Here is an 11,389-nt window from a genome sequence, read left to right as displayed (position 1 = left end):
CCCTCATCTCCGGCAGAAGTTTTCCAGACACGTTACCAGGGAAATATTTGGGCTTGACGTTAATTGTCACATGTGAGAAGCCACTGGAACACCCCGGGGGGGCCTGGGACATGTTTCCCACCACACACTGGCCCTGGCACCGTGGGGTTTGCTCCAGGGGGGACAGATGGACACACACACAGTGACCAGCTGAGCTCAGAGGGACCAGGACTGTGGCTGTGCTGGTGTGGAGGGACACAGGACTCAGCACCCATGGTGAGTGGCTCTTTCCCCTCAAGGGGCTGAGTTGGTTTTCACTCCCCCCCAGCTTGGATGGGGATGATTTGCCCCAGTTAGAGAGGTTTGGGGGGTTGTTATTGAGACACCTCTCTGAGCACCCATGACAAGTGGCACTTCCCCAAGGGACTGAGATGGTTTTCCCTCACCCCCAGCTTGGATGGGGATGACTTTCCCCAGCTGTAGGGATTTGGGGGCCTGTGTTGAGGCACCTCTCTGTGAGGGGACAGCAGAGTGGCCTCAGTGCCATGCTGAAGGTGCTGTGAGCAGCCCTGAGGGGTGGGAGGTCATGTCAGCCCCTCAGTGTGTGTGTGAGGGTGCTGTGCCTCGTCCTCCTCACAGAGCTCCTACTCCAGGCAGTAAAAATAGCTCTGGCTGAGCCTGCAGACACCCTGCAGGAGCTGCTTGGCACTGTGTGGGCTGCAGTTTGGTGTTTTGGGGTCTGCTGTCGTGACTCCTCCATGACCAAGCTTGTCCTCAGGGTCGGTGAATGCTGCTGGCTCTGCTGCTCCTGCTCGTGGTGCTGCTGCTCGTTTGGGCCACAATGTCCAAACCTCAGTGCCAGGAGAAGCTGGAGAAGCCTCCAGGGGAGCAGCCAGTGGCTCCCAGCACAGCCAAACCCCCAGCCTGGCCGAGCCCCCCAGTGCCCAAGGCAGTGCTGGGGGAGCAGGAGCAGCTGGCAGTGTACAACCCCTCGGCTCTGCGGAGACCAGCGCTGGCCAAGTTCGTCCTGGGCTCCTTCGACGACAACTCCTCTGATGATGAGCTGGTGGCCACAGCCTTCAGGGTGGGCAGAAGGCGCAGCAGCCTGGCTGGGGTGGGGGGCACCATCCCCGAGCCCCCCGTGGCCACCGCCGCGCTGGAGAACACCACGGGCATCAGGTATGGGCTGGGTGCACAGGCTGGGGAGGGTGGGTGCTCTTGGTGTGTGCTTTGCTTGCTAAAATTGGGGTGCACAGGGTTCTTGGAGCCCCAAGCACCAGGGAGGTGGTGGGGTCACCATCCCTGGAGGGGTTTAGGAGGTGTGTGGATCTGGTGCTGGAGGAGATGGTTTAGGGGTTATAGCAGTGATAGGTTAAGGGTTGGACTCAGAGGTTTCTTCCAACTTTGATGATTGTATGGTTTCTGATTCTATCATCCTAGAGCACATCCTCCACCTCGTGCCCTTTAGACTGCCCAGGGAGGTGGTGGTGTCACCATCCCTGGAGGTGTTTAAGAGGTGTCTGGATCTGGTGCTGGAGGAGATGGTTTAGGGGTTGCAGCAGTGACAGGTTAAGGATTGGACTTGATGCTCTTAGAGGTCTCCTCTAACCCTGATGACCCATGATTCTATCTGAGTCTTGAGAAGAGGCTCAGGGGTGACTTTATGGCTCTCTACAACCACCCGACAGGGGGTCGTGGAGAGGTGGGGAAGGGGTTTTGATAAGGGACAGAACAAGGGGGGATGGCTTTAAGCTGAAGGAAGTTATGTTTAGATGGGATATGAGGAAGGAATTGTTCCCTGTGAGGTGCTGAGGCACTGGAATGGATTTTTCAGAGCAGCTGTGGCTACTCCATCCCTGGGAGTGTTCCAGGTCAGGTTGGATGGGGCTTGGAGCAACCTGGGCTAGTGGAAGGTGTCCCTGCCCATGGCATGGGGTGGAACAAGATGAGTTTTAGGTCCCTTCCAACCCAAACCATCCTGTGAGTCTATGCAAATAGCTCTCTGGTGTTTTGGTGATGAACTGATGAGATATAGATGAGTTTGGGCAATTTCACAGCAACTTTTCCCAGCTCTGGCAGGGCTGGGGCAGCTCCTGCACCAGGCAACTCCCCTGAGAGCACAGCTGACAGGCAGCAGAAACAACTGGAAGTCAAGTGCTGCTGCTCAGCTCCTTCTGCTGCTCCTTGCTGGATAAAAATAACAAGTGGCTGGGGGGGCTGGTCCTTCTTCTATTATTTATAGCTCATCCAGGGAATAATACTGAAATATCTGGCTATGAAGGAAGATGTCAACCTGCTAATTAAGATTAAGTGGTGCTTAAAACTCTGGGCAGATCCATGGGAAGGCCCAAGCCAAGAGATGTGTGTTTGTGAGCTTGTGCTGTGGGGTTTGTAACACTCTCTGTTCACCCCAAACTATTTGGTCCATGTTACTCAGCCAATAACTTCCTCTGTGTTGTTTAGTGGGTATCAAATGTCCCTGGGGAGATCCCAACATGTGACAGGGAGCTGGGAGTGGGGACAGTGTATCCCAATGTTCCCTGGGTGTGTTGGCAGTGTGAAGGGTTTATTGCTTTCCTCGGTGGAGGGAGCACAGTGTGGACCCCAGTGCCTGCTGCTACAGGCAGGATCCCACCCCAGGGCAGCAGGAGCTGGAGGCAGCACATGGGGCTCCCCGGGGTGGCTGTGGGCTCCCTGGGGTGGTTGTAGGCTTGCCAATGTGGTTGTGAGCTCACTGGTGTGGCTGTTGGCTCATGGATGTTGTGCACTCACTGGTGTGTCTGTGAGCTTGCTGACACGGTTGTGGGCTTACTGGTGTGGCTCTGGGCTCACCCGTGTGGCTCTGGGCTCACTGGTGGCCTCACATCTCTCCCAGACCCAGCATGTCTGGGCTGCACCTGGCGAGGAGGAGCCGTGAGCACAGGAAGATGGACCTGCAACGAGACTTCTCCGTGGCCTCCCCAGCAGAGTTCGTCACCCGCTTCGGGGGCAACCGTGTCATCGAGAAGGTCTCTCCACACTCACCCCTGCTCTGCCTGGGCTGGGGAGGTCCTTGCTTTCAACCCTTGAGGTTGACCCAGTGTCCTGTGTGCACTGGGCTTGGACTGATGGTAGCCCAGGGTGATGCAGAGCTGTCCCATGGCTTCACCTGCACTCATCATCTGGAAGAGGGAACCCCCCCAATGGCTTTGCCTGGTGGGGCACAAACAATGGCCAAACTTCCATCCTTAGTTATCCCCAGACACCAGAGATGATGTTGAGAATCCTCCTGCTCTGCCAGGATGTACAACCAGCTGTCGGGAAGCACTTGGTTAACACCTCCACCCTGCTTTGCTCATCCCTATGCTGCCATCCCTTGGGGCTGCACACCCAGGGCTTCACCCCAGCAGCAAGGAGAGGTTTCAGGCTGATGCCCCTGTCCCCCCAGGTCCTCATTGCCAACAATGGCATTGCTGCAGTGAAGTGCATGCGCTCCATCCGCCGCTGGGCCTACGAGATGTTCCGCAACGAGCGCGCCATCCGCTTCGTGGTCATGGTCACCCCCGAGGACCTCAAGGCTAATGCAGGTAACTCCTCAAAGCAACCCATGAGGGAAGTTCTCTGCCTTGGGCTGAGGTGAGACAGCCCTTTCTTGCTTGAGATGCACAGTCTGGAGTCACACACTTCCCTCCTGCGCAGCCAAATCTAGGAGTAAATAATTTCCCCCCTCCATCCTCCTTGGGGTGGAGGATTTGGGGAGGAGGTGCAGCTTGTGGGACTGTGTCCCACCACCATGTGCTGTCTTGCAGAGTACATCAAGATGGCAGATCACTATGTGCCTGTCCCTGGGGGAACCAACAACAACAACTATGCCAACGTGGAGCTGATTGTGGACATTTCCAAGCGGATCCCAGTCCAGGTATTGTGCTCTTTGCTGAGGGAAGGTGCTGGGCAGAGGGGACACCCTGAAACAGGGTGATGGTTGTGTGTGTGGAGGAGCTGGGCATGGTGTGTGGCTCATGGGAGATGCCAGTAATGCTCCCACTGCTCCTTCTCCCCGTGCCAGGCGGTGTGGGCTGGCTGGGGACATGCCTCAGAGAACCCCAAGCTGCCAGAGCTGCTGCAGAAAAACGGGATAGCTTTCCTAGGTAAGGTCTGGCTGCTTCCCTGTGCCAGAGGGAGCAGTGGGAATTGGGCTGGTGAGTGCACACATGCTCAGTGCCAGGGATGCTGCACTGGGAATGTGCCTTTGGTGCTTCTGGTGTGCCCACCCTGCAGTCACCAGGGTGGTTCCCTGGAGCATTCCCAGGAATCCTGCTGATTTCTGGGTTTTCCCTGTAATGCTCATGCTGATGCAGCATTCACAGAGGAACTTTGGGTGGGAGCAGACCTAGTGGGGTCTAGGGATAGCCTGAGCTTCCCTCAGAGAAGGGTCAAGCTCCATCCTGAGCTGGGAGTTTTGGGGAGTTCCTGCACCCTCACTCCTGGCAGAAGGGCTGATGGTGCTGGCTCATGGATGTCACAGCTCCCTGCAACATCCATGGGATGGGAACAGGCTGGTGGGTCAGGCTGGCTCCCCTCACCCCTTCCCTCTCTCTCCAAAGGTCCCCCCAGTGATGCCATGTGGGCTCTGGGGGACAAAGTGGCCTCTACCATCGTGGCTCAGACGCTGCAGATCCCCACTCTGCCGTGGAGTGGGAGTGGTCACATTCCCCTCCTCCCTGCCTCTCCTTCCCCCCACATTCCCCTCCTCCCTGCCTCTCCTTCCCCCCACATTCCCCTCCTCCCTGCCTCTCCTTCCCCCCACATTCCCCTCCTCCCTGCCTCTCCTTCCCCCCACATTCCCCTCCTCCCTGCCTCTCCTTCCCCTGCAAAGCAAGCACCAGGGTTGGGGTTCCCGTCCTGGCTGGTTTGGACAGAGGTGTTTTGGAGATGAGGTGCATGGAAACAGAGGAAATAGTGTGTGCCAACACAGAATTCCCAGCTCCCTGGGCACTCGCCAGGATGCCACCCCAGCCATGCCACCCTGGTGGTGACCACAGCCCTGGCCATGCCCCCAGGTCTAGTGGCCCAGTGGTCTGAGGAGGATGAGAAGAATCAGCAGACCATCACCATCCCCCTGGAGACTTATGCACAGGGTTGTGTGAAGGACTTGGAGGAAGGCCTGGAGGTAAAGCTGAGCCCATGGGTAGCTGGTTGTCTTTAGCCCACGACGATTTCTCCTTGGAGACTGCCTGCCCTGGCCCTTCTGGCCTCTCTGCACATGTGATAGTGCCATCTGAGGAGGATGAGAAGAATCAGCAGACCATCACCATCCCCCTGGAGACTTATGCACAGGGTTGTGTGAAGGACTTGGAGGAAGGCCTGGAGGTAAAGCTGAGCCCATGGGTAGCTGGTTGTCTTTAGCCCACGACGATTTCTCCTTGGAGACTGCCTGCCCTGGCCCTTCTGGCCTCTCTGCACATGTGATAGTGCCACTGTGTCAGTGCAGTTTGTCCCTCTGCATGGATGTGGCTTGGGGAAGTCCTGCTCAGGGATGCTCTGTGGGCTGTCAGGGTGATGGGTTAGGGTCCAAAGCCAAGGTTCCAGCCCTTTCCCCACCTCAGGTGGCCACGAAGATCGGCTACCCACTGATGATCAAGGCAGCAGAAGGTGGTGGGGGCAAAGGCATCCGAAAGGTGGAGGCAGCAGAGGAATTTGGTGCCTGTTACCGGCAGGTAAGAGGTGCCAGAACTCCCATCCCTGTCCCCATGCCACCCTGGGGCACACAGCAGTGTCCTGCTGCCAGCTGGGGCATCTCCTGAGCTCTGCCTCCATCCTGGGATGAATTTCCCCCTCTTCCCTGCTGCAGGTGCAGGCAGAGGCTCCTGGATCCCCCATCTTCCTGATGCAGCTGGCACAGCATGCACGGCACCTGGAGGTGCAAGTGTTGGCTGATGAGTATGGCAATGCCATCTCCCTCTTTGGCCGTGACTGCTCCATCCAGCGTCGGCACCAGAAGATCATCGAGGAGGCTCCGAACACCATCGCAGCCCCTGCTGTCACCGAGGTCATGGAGCAGGTGGGTGACCTGGGCTTGGGGCAGCAGGAGGTTTTGTGAGCAACTGGTGTGGTCTTTGCTGGATTGGTTGGGGTTTGAAGGAAGGGAGGGAGCCCCTGGTCTTGGGTTTAGTGAGGAACTGGTCTGGACCTTGCTGGGATTATTGGGGCTTTAAGGAAGGGAGAGATCTTCAGGTCTTGGGTTTGGTGAGGAACTGGCATGGTCCTTGCTGGGTTTATTGGGGTATTAAGGATGGGAGGGACCCCAGAGCTGAGCAGGAAGTTCCTATCCAGGGTGTTTGTGCACTGGAAGAGCTCCCAGGGCAGTGGGCACAGCCTCAAGCCTGACAGAGCTCAAGGAGGATTTGGGCAACACTCTCAGGGACAGGGTGGATTGTTGGGGTGTCCTGTGCAGGGCTCAGTGACCCTTGTGAGCCCCTTCCAACCCAGGATATGCCATGACTCCGTGCTCCCCGTGGGGTTTCCCTCTCTGCAGTGTGCAGTGCGCCTGGCACAGATGGTTGGCTACGTCAGCACGGGCACCGTGGAGTACCTGTACAGTGAGGATGGGAGTTTCCACTTCCTGGAGCTCAACCCACGGCTGCAGGTGGAGCATCCCTGCACGGAGATGGTGGCAGATGTGAACCTCCCAGCTGCACAGCTGCAGGTACCTGTGCTCCTCCAGGGAGGAATTCTGGGCTGGAGCCTGGCAGAAGGAAGCTGTGCCATATACCAGGTGGAAATGTTCCTCCCCCTCTGGCTTCCTGCTGGGACCTCTCCATTCAGACCATCTATCAGTGTCTCCTGGTGCTAATTTTGCTGGTGAAGTCTTGCTCATCTCAAGCCCTTGTTTCTCACACAGATAGCAATGGGCATCCCCTTGCACAGGATAAAGGACATCAGGGTGCTCTATGGGGAGAGCCCCTGGGGTGATACCCCCATCGATTTCCAGAGCCCCACCAACCCCCCCGTGCCCAGGGGCCACGTCATCGCTGCCAGGATCACCAGTGAGAACCCTGAGGAGGTGAGCTGGGGGAAGGAGCATTCAAGCACTGGCCACACACATGGGGATGGGGATACCCTTCCACTCTGGGCATGGTCCTTCCCACCTGGACAACACTGATGGGATCAGTGAGCTCTATGTGCAGTCCAATAAATACCATGAGGGTTTCCCCTTAGAATCATAGAATCATCAAGTCCAACCCTTAATCTGTCACTGCTGGAACTCCTAAACCATATTCTCCAGTGTCTGATGCAGACACCTCTTACACACCTCTAGGGATGGTGACTCCACCACCTGCCTGGGCAATATCCCAGTGCCTGAACACCCTAACAGGGGATAAATTTTTCCTAACATCTAATCATGAGTCTCAACCCTGGTTCCTCCATCCCTGCTCTCTCTTGGCTCAGGGTTTCAAGCCCAGCTCGGGGACGGTGCAGGAGCTGAACTTCCGCAGCAGCAAGAACGTCTGGGGATACTTCAGCGTGGCAGCAGCTGGGGGGCTGCATGAATTCACTGATTCCCAGTTTGGACACTGCTTCTCCTGGGGAGAGAACCGGGAGGAGGCCATCTCGTGAGTCTGGTGGGCTGGGCTGGGGGGTGGGTGTCCTCAGGAAGAGTCCCAGTTGGTGTGTGAGCCAGGAAGAGAGAGGGGCTTTTCTCCAAGAGGACCAGAATGGTGTTGCTGTGCTGAGCAACTGGGCTTGTGCTGCAGGGACTGCTTGACCAAAAGCCAGAGGTTTTTGGACTGTGGTGGTGCTATGACCCCAGTGCATCAACCTGATCCTTAAGGATGTGTTGTAGTGATCTGCTGAGCATTGCTCAGTGCCTGTGAGCAACAGTGTCCACCCAGGAATTGAGCAGCAGTGTCCATTCAGGACTTGAACATGTAACAAGGCTGTCCTGGATGTTTAAGTGTTTTATTAACTCAGTGCTGGCTGTGGGACTGTTTCATCCAGGGCTGTTTTAAGGTCAGGGCTTGGAGCAGCCAGGAATAGTGAAAGGTGTCCCTGCCTATGGCAGGGGGTGGGATGGGATGAGCTTTAAGGTCCCTTCTCACCCAAACCATTCTGAGATTCTATTCTATGAGGGTGCTGAGAGCTTAGGAGCTCATCACCTTGGGAACTCATCACCCTGGTCCCTGCAGTTCCCCACTTCCCTCTGCCTTGCTGGTTGTTAATGGTGGATTTTCTCCCAAAAGGAACATGGTGGTTGCCCTGAAGGAGCTGTCCATCCGTGGGGATTTCCGGACCACGGTGGAGTACCTGATCAAGCTGTTGGAGACAGAAAGCTTCCAGAACAACGAGATACACACAGGCTGGCTGGACCTTCTCATCGCTGAGAAAGTGCAGGTGGGGGTGACCAGGGTCCCCTGGGGTCACTGCTCCTCTCCTGGGTGAGACCCAAGCCCTGTTGTTTTCACCCCCACAGGCAGAGAAGCCAGACATAATGCTGGGGGTTGTCTGTGGTGCCCTGAACGTGGCAGATGCTGCTTTCAGGACGTGCATGACTGACTTCCTGCACACACTGGAGAGGTGAGGAGCAGGGACTGCCTGGTAGAGGCTCAGCTGTGCAGGAGGCACAGGCAATGCATGTCATACAATAGTTTGTGTTGGATGTGACCTTAAAGCTCATCTCATTCCACCCCTGCCATGGGCAGGGACACCTCTCACTAGCCCAGGTTGCTCCAAGCCACATCCAACCTGGCCTGGAACACTCCCAGGGATGGAGCAGTCATGATAAGACCTGAGTGTTGCTCTCCTTGAACCATCTTCCTTCCACTTCTGCTGCAAAAGCTTTGCACATGTGGCTGCAGCAGTGCTGTGACAGCCAGGGACAGGGGCTGTGACTCACAGCTCTGGCTCCTTGCTATCACTTTGTTTGGAGAGCAGAAATGGTTTCCCATGGCTGAGAAAGCAGTTTTCAAGGGGAAGTGGCTTGGCTGATGCAGTTTGCTTTGGTTTTGAATATCAAGGTTATTCCTCCAGCCTTGGAGGACTCCAGGGCTGTGCCCTGCATCTTATCTGAGTGTGTTCCCAGTGCTTGGCCTCACTCCAGGTCTGTTTGTACATGGTGCTCACGTGGGTCACTTACAGCTGACACTGTCCCCTTGGGTCACTGCTGTGCCCTCCCACAGGCTCTGGGAGCCTCACACCCCAACACCAGCAGCACCACTGCCACCCCACATGCTTGGCAAGGCAAGGAGTGCCCTGGTGCCTGACCCTGCTGCTGTGTTTCAGGGGCCAGGTGCTGCCAGCAGCCTCCTTGCTGAACATTGTCGACGTAGAGCTCATCTCTGAGGGCGTGAAGTATGTGCTGCAGGTGAGGCCAGGGCTGTGCTCCCCCTGAGCCAGCCATGGTGCTTCTCACAGGGCCAGGGATGTGCTCCTGCCCTGAGGGAGAAAAGGTGCATTAATATGAGGTTGTCCTTTCAAACTGTGCAGCATAAGAATGAAGTTAATAATCTCATAACCTTAATAACCTCATTTTAACGACACGTTTTCATGCACCCTGTTGCCCCGAGTGTATTAAAGCACTTCCTTTTCTTGCCTAATTAGTTTGACTTCATGCAAAAACTCCCTACTCACAGTGAAAGCTGCAGGTGAGCCGTGAATTTCAGCAGCTCTGGGCTGTGAGCTAAACCAGTTCTGGGAGTTTGTGAGTTGAACCAGCTCTGGGCTGTGAGTTGAACCAGCTCTGGGTTTTGAGTTGAATCAGCTTCGAACTGAGTTGAACTAGCTCCAGGTCGAGTTAAACCAGCTCTGAGCTGTGAATTAAACTAGCTCTGCACTGTGAACTGAGTTGAACCAGCTCTGGCCTGGGAATTAAATAGGTTCCAAGCTATGAATTGAAGCAGCTCCTTGGTACAACCTGAGGTTGCTTCCTCCTTCCCTCCTGTGTGACACCAACCCTTGCACCAAGCACAGGGAAATGCTCCTCACCCCTCACCACCCCTCCACCCCCCATGCCACCCTCTGTGGTGCTTTGGGGTTGCCCTGAGGGGTCCCCCCCGGCCGTAGGTCGCGCGCCTGTCGCTGACGACGTACGTGATCATCATGAACCGCACGCACATCGAGATCGACGTGCACCGGCTCAACGACGGCGGATTGCTGCTCTCCTACGACGGCTGCAGCTACACCACCTACATCAAGGAGGAGATCGACAGGTACCTCCCCACAGGGCTCCCATCACCCCTCCCTGCTGGCCACCATCCTGCTGCTGACACCTCTCCCTCTCCCCAAGGTACCGCATCACCATCGGCAACAAGACGTGCACCTTCGAGAAGGAGAAGGACCCGACGATGCTGCGCTCGCCCTCCGCGGGGAAACTGCTGCAGTACATGGTGGAAGATGGTGGCCACGTGGATGAGGGGAAGGTTTATGCAGAGATTGAGGTGAGTTGTGTGGAAGAACCAGGAGGAGCAACGTTCCTGCAGCGCTGGGAAATGGCAAAGATGCAACCCGCTGACATAGCTGTGATGCTTGTGGCACTGGAATAGATTGCCCAGGGAGGTGGTGGAGTCACCATCCCTGGAGGGGTTTAAGAGGTGTCTGCACCTGGTGCTGAGCTAGATGGTTTAGGGGTTGCAGCTGTGACAGGCTAATGGTTGGACTGGATGATCTTAGAGGTCTCCTCCAGCCTTGATGATTCTATGATTCTGTCTTGAGAAGAAGCTCAGGGGTGACCTCATGGCTCTCTACAACTCCCTGACAAGGCTTGGAGAGAGGTGTGGGATGTCTGTGCTGCCAGGGCTGCAGGGAGAGGACTAAAGGGAATGGCCTTGAGCTGAGACAGGGTGGAGTCAGATTGGCTGTCAGGTGAAATGTTTTCCCTGTGGGGGTGTTGAGGCACTGGGATATTGCCCAGGGAGGTGGTGGAGTCACCATCCCTGGAGGGGTTTAAGGGGTGTCAGGATCTGGTGCTGAAATGGGTTTACGGGTTACAGCAGTGACAGGTTAATGTTGGGCTTGATGATCTTAGAGGTATCTTCTAACCTTGATGATTCCATGATTCTATGCCCAGGGAGGTGGTGGAATCACCATCCTAGAGGTGTTTAGGTTTAGGGGTTCCAGTAGTGACAGGTTGACAGTTGACCTTGATGACTTTAAAGCTCTCTTCCAACCTTGATGGTTCCAAGATCTGCAGCCTGTGGGTGCTGCTGGCTGGGTGACAGCCTCCCCTACCCTCTGCAGGTGATGAAGATCATCATGACCCTGACAGTGGAGGAGGCTGGGCGGGTGCACTACCTGAAGCGCCCGGGCGCGCTGCTGGAGTCAGGCTGCGTCATCGCCCGCCTCGAGCTCGATGACCCCACCAAAGTGAAACCTGTGAGTCTGCTGGGGACCTGCTGGCCCCTCCTGCCTGTCCCCATGGGCCACTGGGGTTGCTTAC

At 56.3% G+C, this 11,389-nt stretch overlaps 1 protein-coding gene across 1 annotated transcript in view; it reads left to right on the top strand.

The window, feature by feature from the left end:
* Positions 1-820: 820 nt before the first annotated feature.
* The window catches only part of ACACB (acetyl-CoA carboxylase beta), a 23,614-nt gene continuing 13,045 nt past the window's right edge, over positions 821-11,389 (top strand). Inside the window, exons 1-18 of the mRNA XM_009081175.1 lie at positions 821-1,158; positions 2,855-2,987; positions 3,407-3,545; positions 3,768-3,877; positions 4,025-4,106; positions 4,563-4,661; positions 5,019-5,128; positions 5,565-5,675; positions 5,810-6,019; positions 6,494-6,664; positions 6,860-7,021; positions 7,408-7,571; positions 8,199-8,349; positions 8,429-8,532; positions 9,238-9,319; positions 10,018-10,163; positions 10,241-10,391; positions 11,191-11,325. Of these exons, the coding sequence (XP_009079423.1) occupies positions 821-1,158; positions 2,855-2,987; positions 3,407-3,545; positions 3,768-3,877; positions 4,025-4,106; positions 4,563-4,661; positions 5,019-5,128; positions 5,565-5,675; positions 5,810-6,019; positions 6,494-6,664; positions 6,860-7,021; positions 7,408-7,571; positions 8,199-8,349; positions 8,429-8,532; positions 9,238-9,319; positions 10,018-10,163; positions 10,241-10,391; positions 11,191-11,325 (2,598 nt within the window). The remainder of the gene's footprint in view (positions 1,159-2,854; positions 2,988-3,406; positions 3,546-3,767; positions 3,878-4,024; positions 4,107-4,562; positions 4,662-5,018; positions 5,129-5,564; positions 5,676-5,809; positions 6,020-6,493; positions 6,665-6,859; positions 7,022-7,407; positions 7,572-8,198; positions 8,350-8,428; positions 8,533-9,237; positions 9,320-10,017; positions 10,164-10,240; positions 10,392-11,190; positions 11,326-11,389) is intronic.

Source organism: Acanthisitta chloris, unplaced genomic scaffold (assembly GCF_000695815.1).
Source record: "Acanthisitta chloris isolate BGI_N310 unplaced genomic scaffold, ASM69581v1 scaffold16578, whole genome shotgun sequence".
In the NCBI taxonomy this organism is placed as follows: domain Eukaryota; kingdom Metazoa; phylum Chordata; class Aves; order Passeriformes; family Acanthisittidae; genus Acanthisitta; species Acanthisitta chloris.
This window is presented reverse-complemented; position numbering and strand designations above follow the sequence as displayed.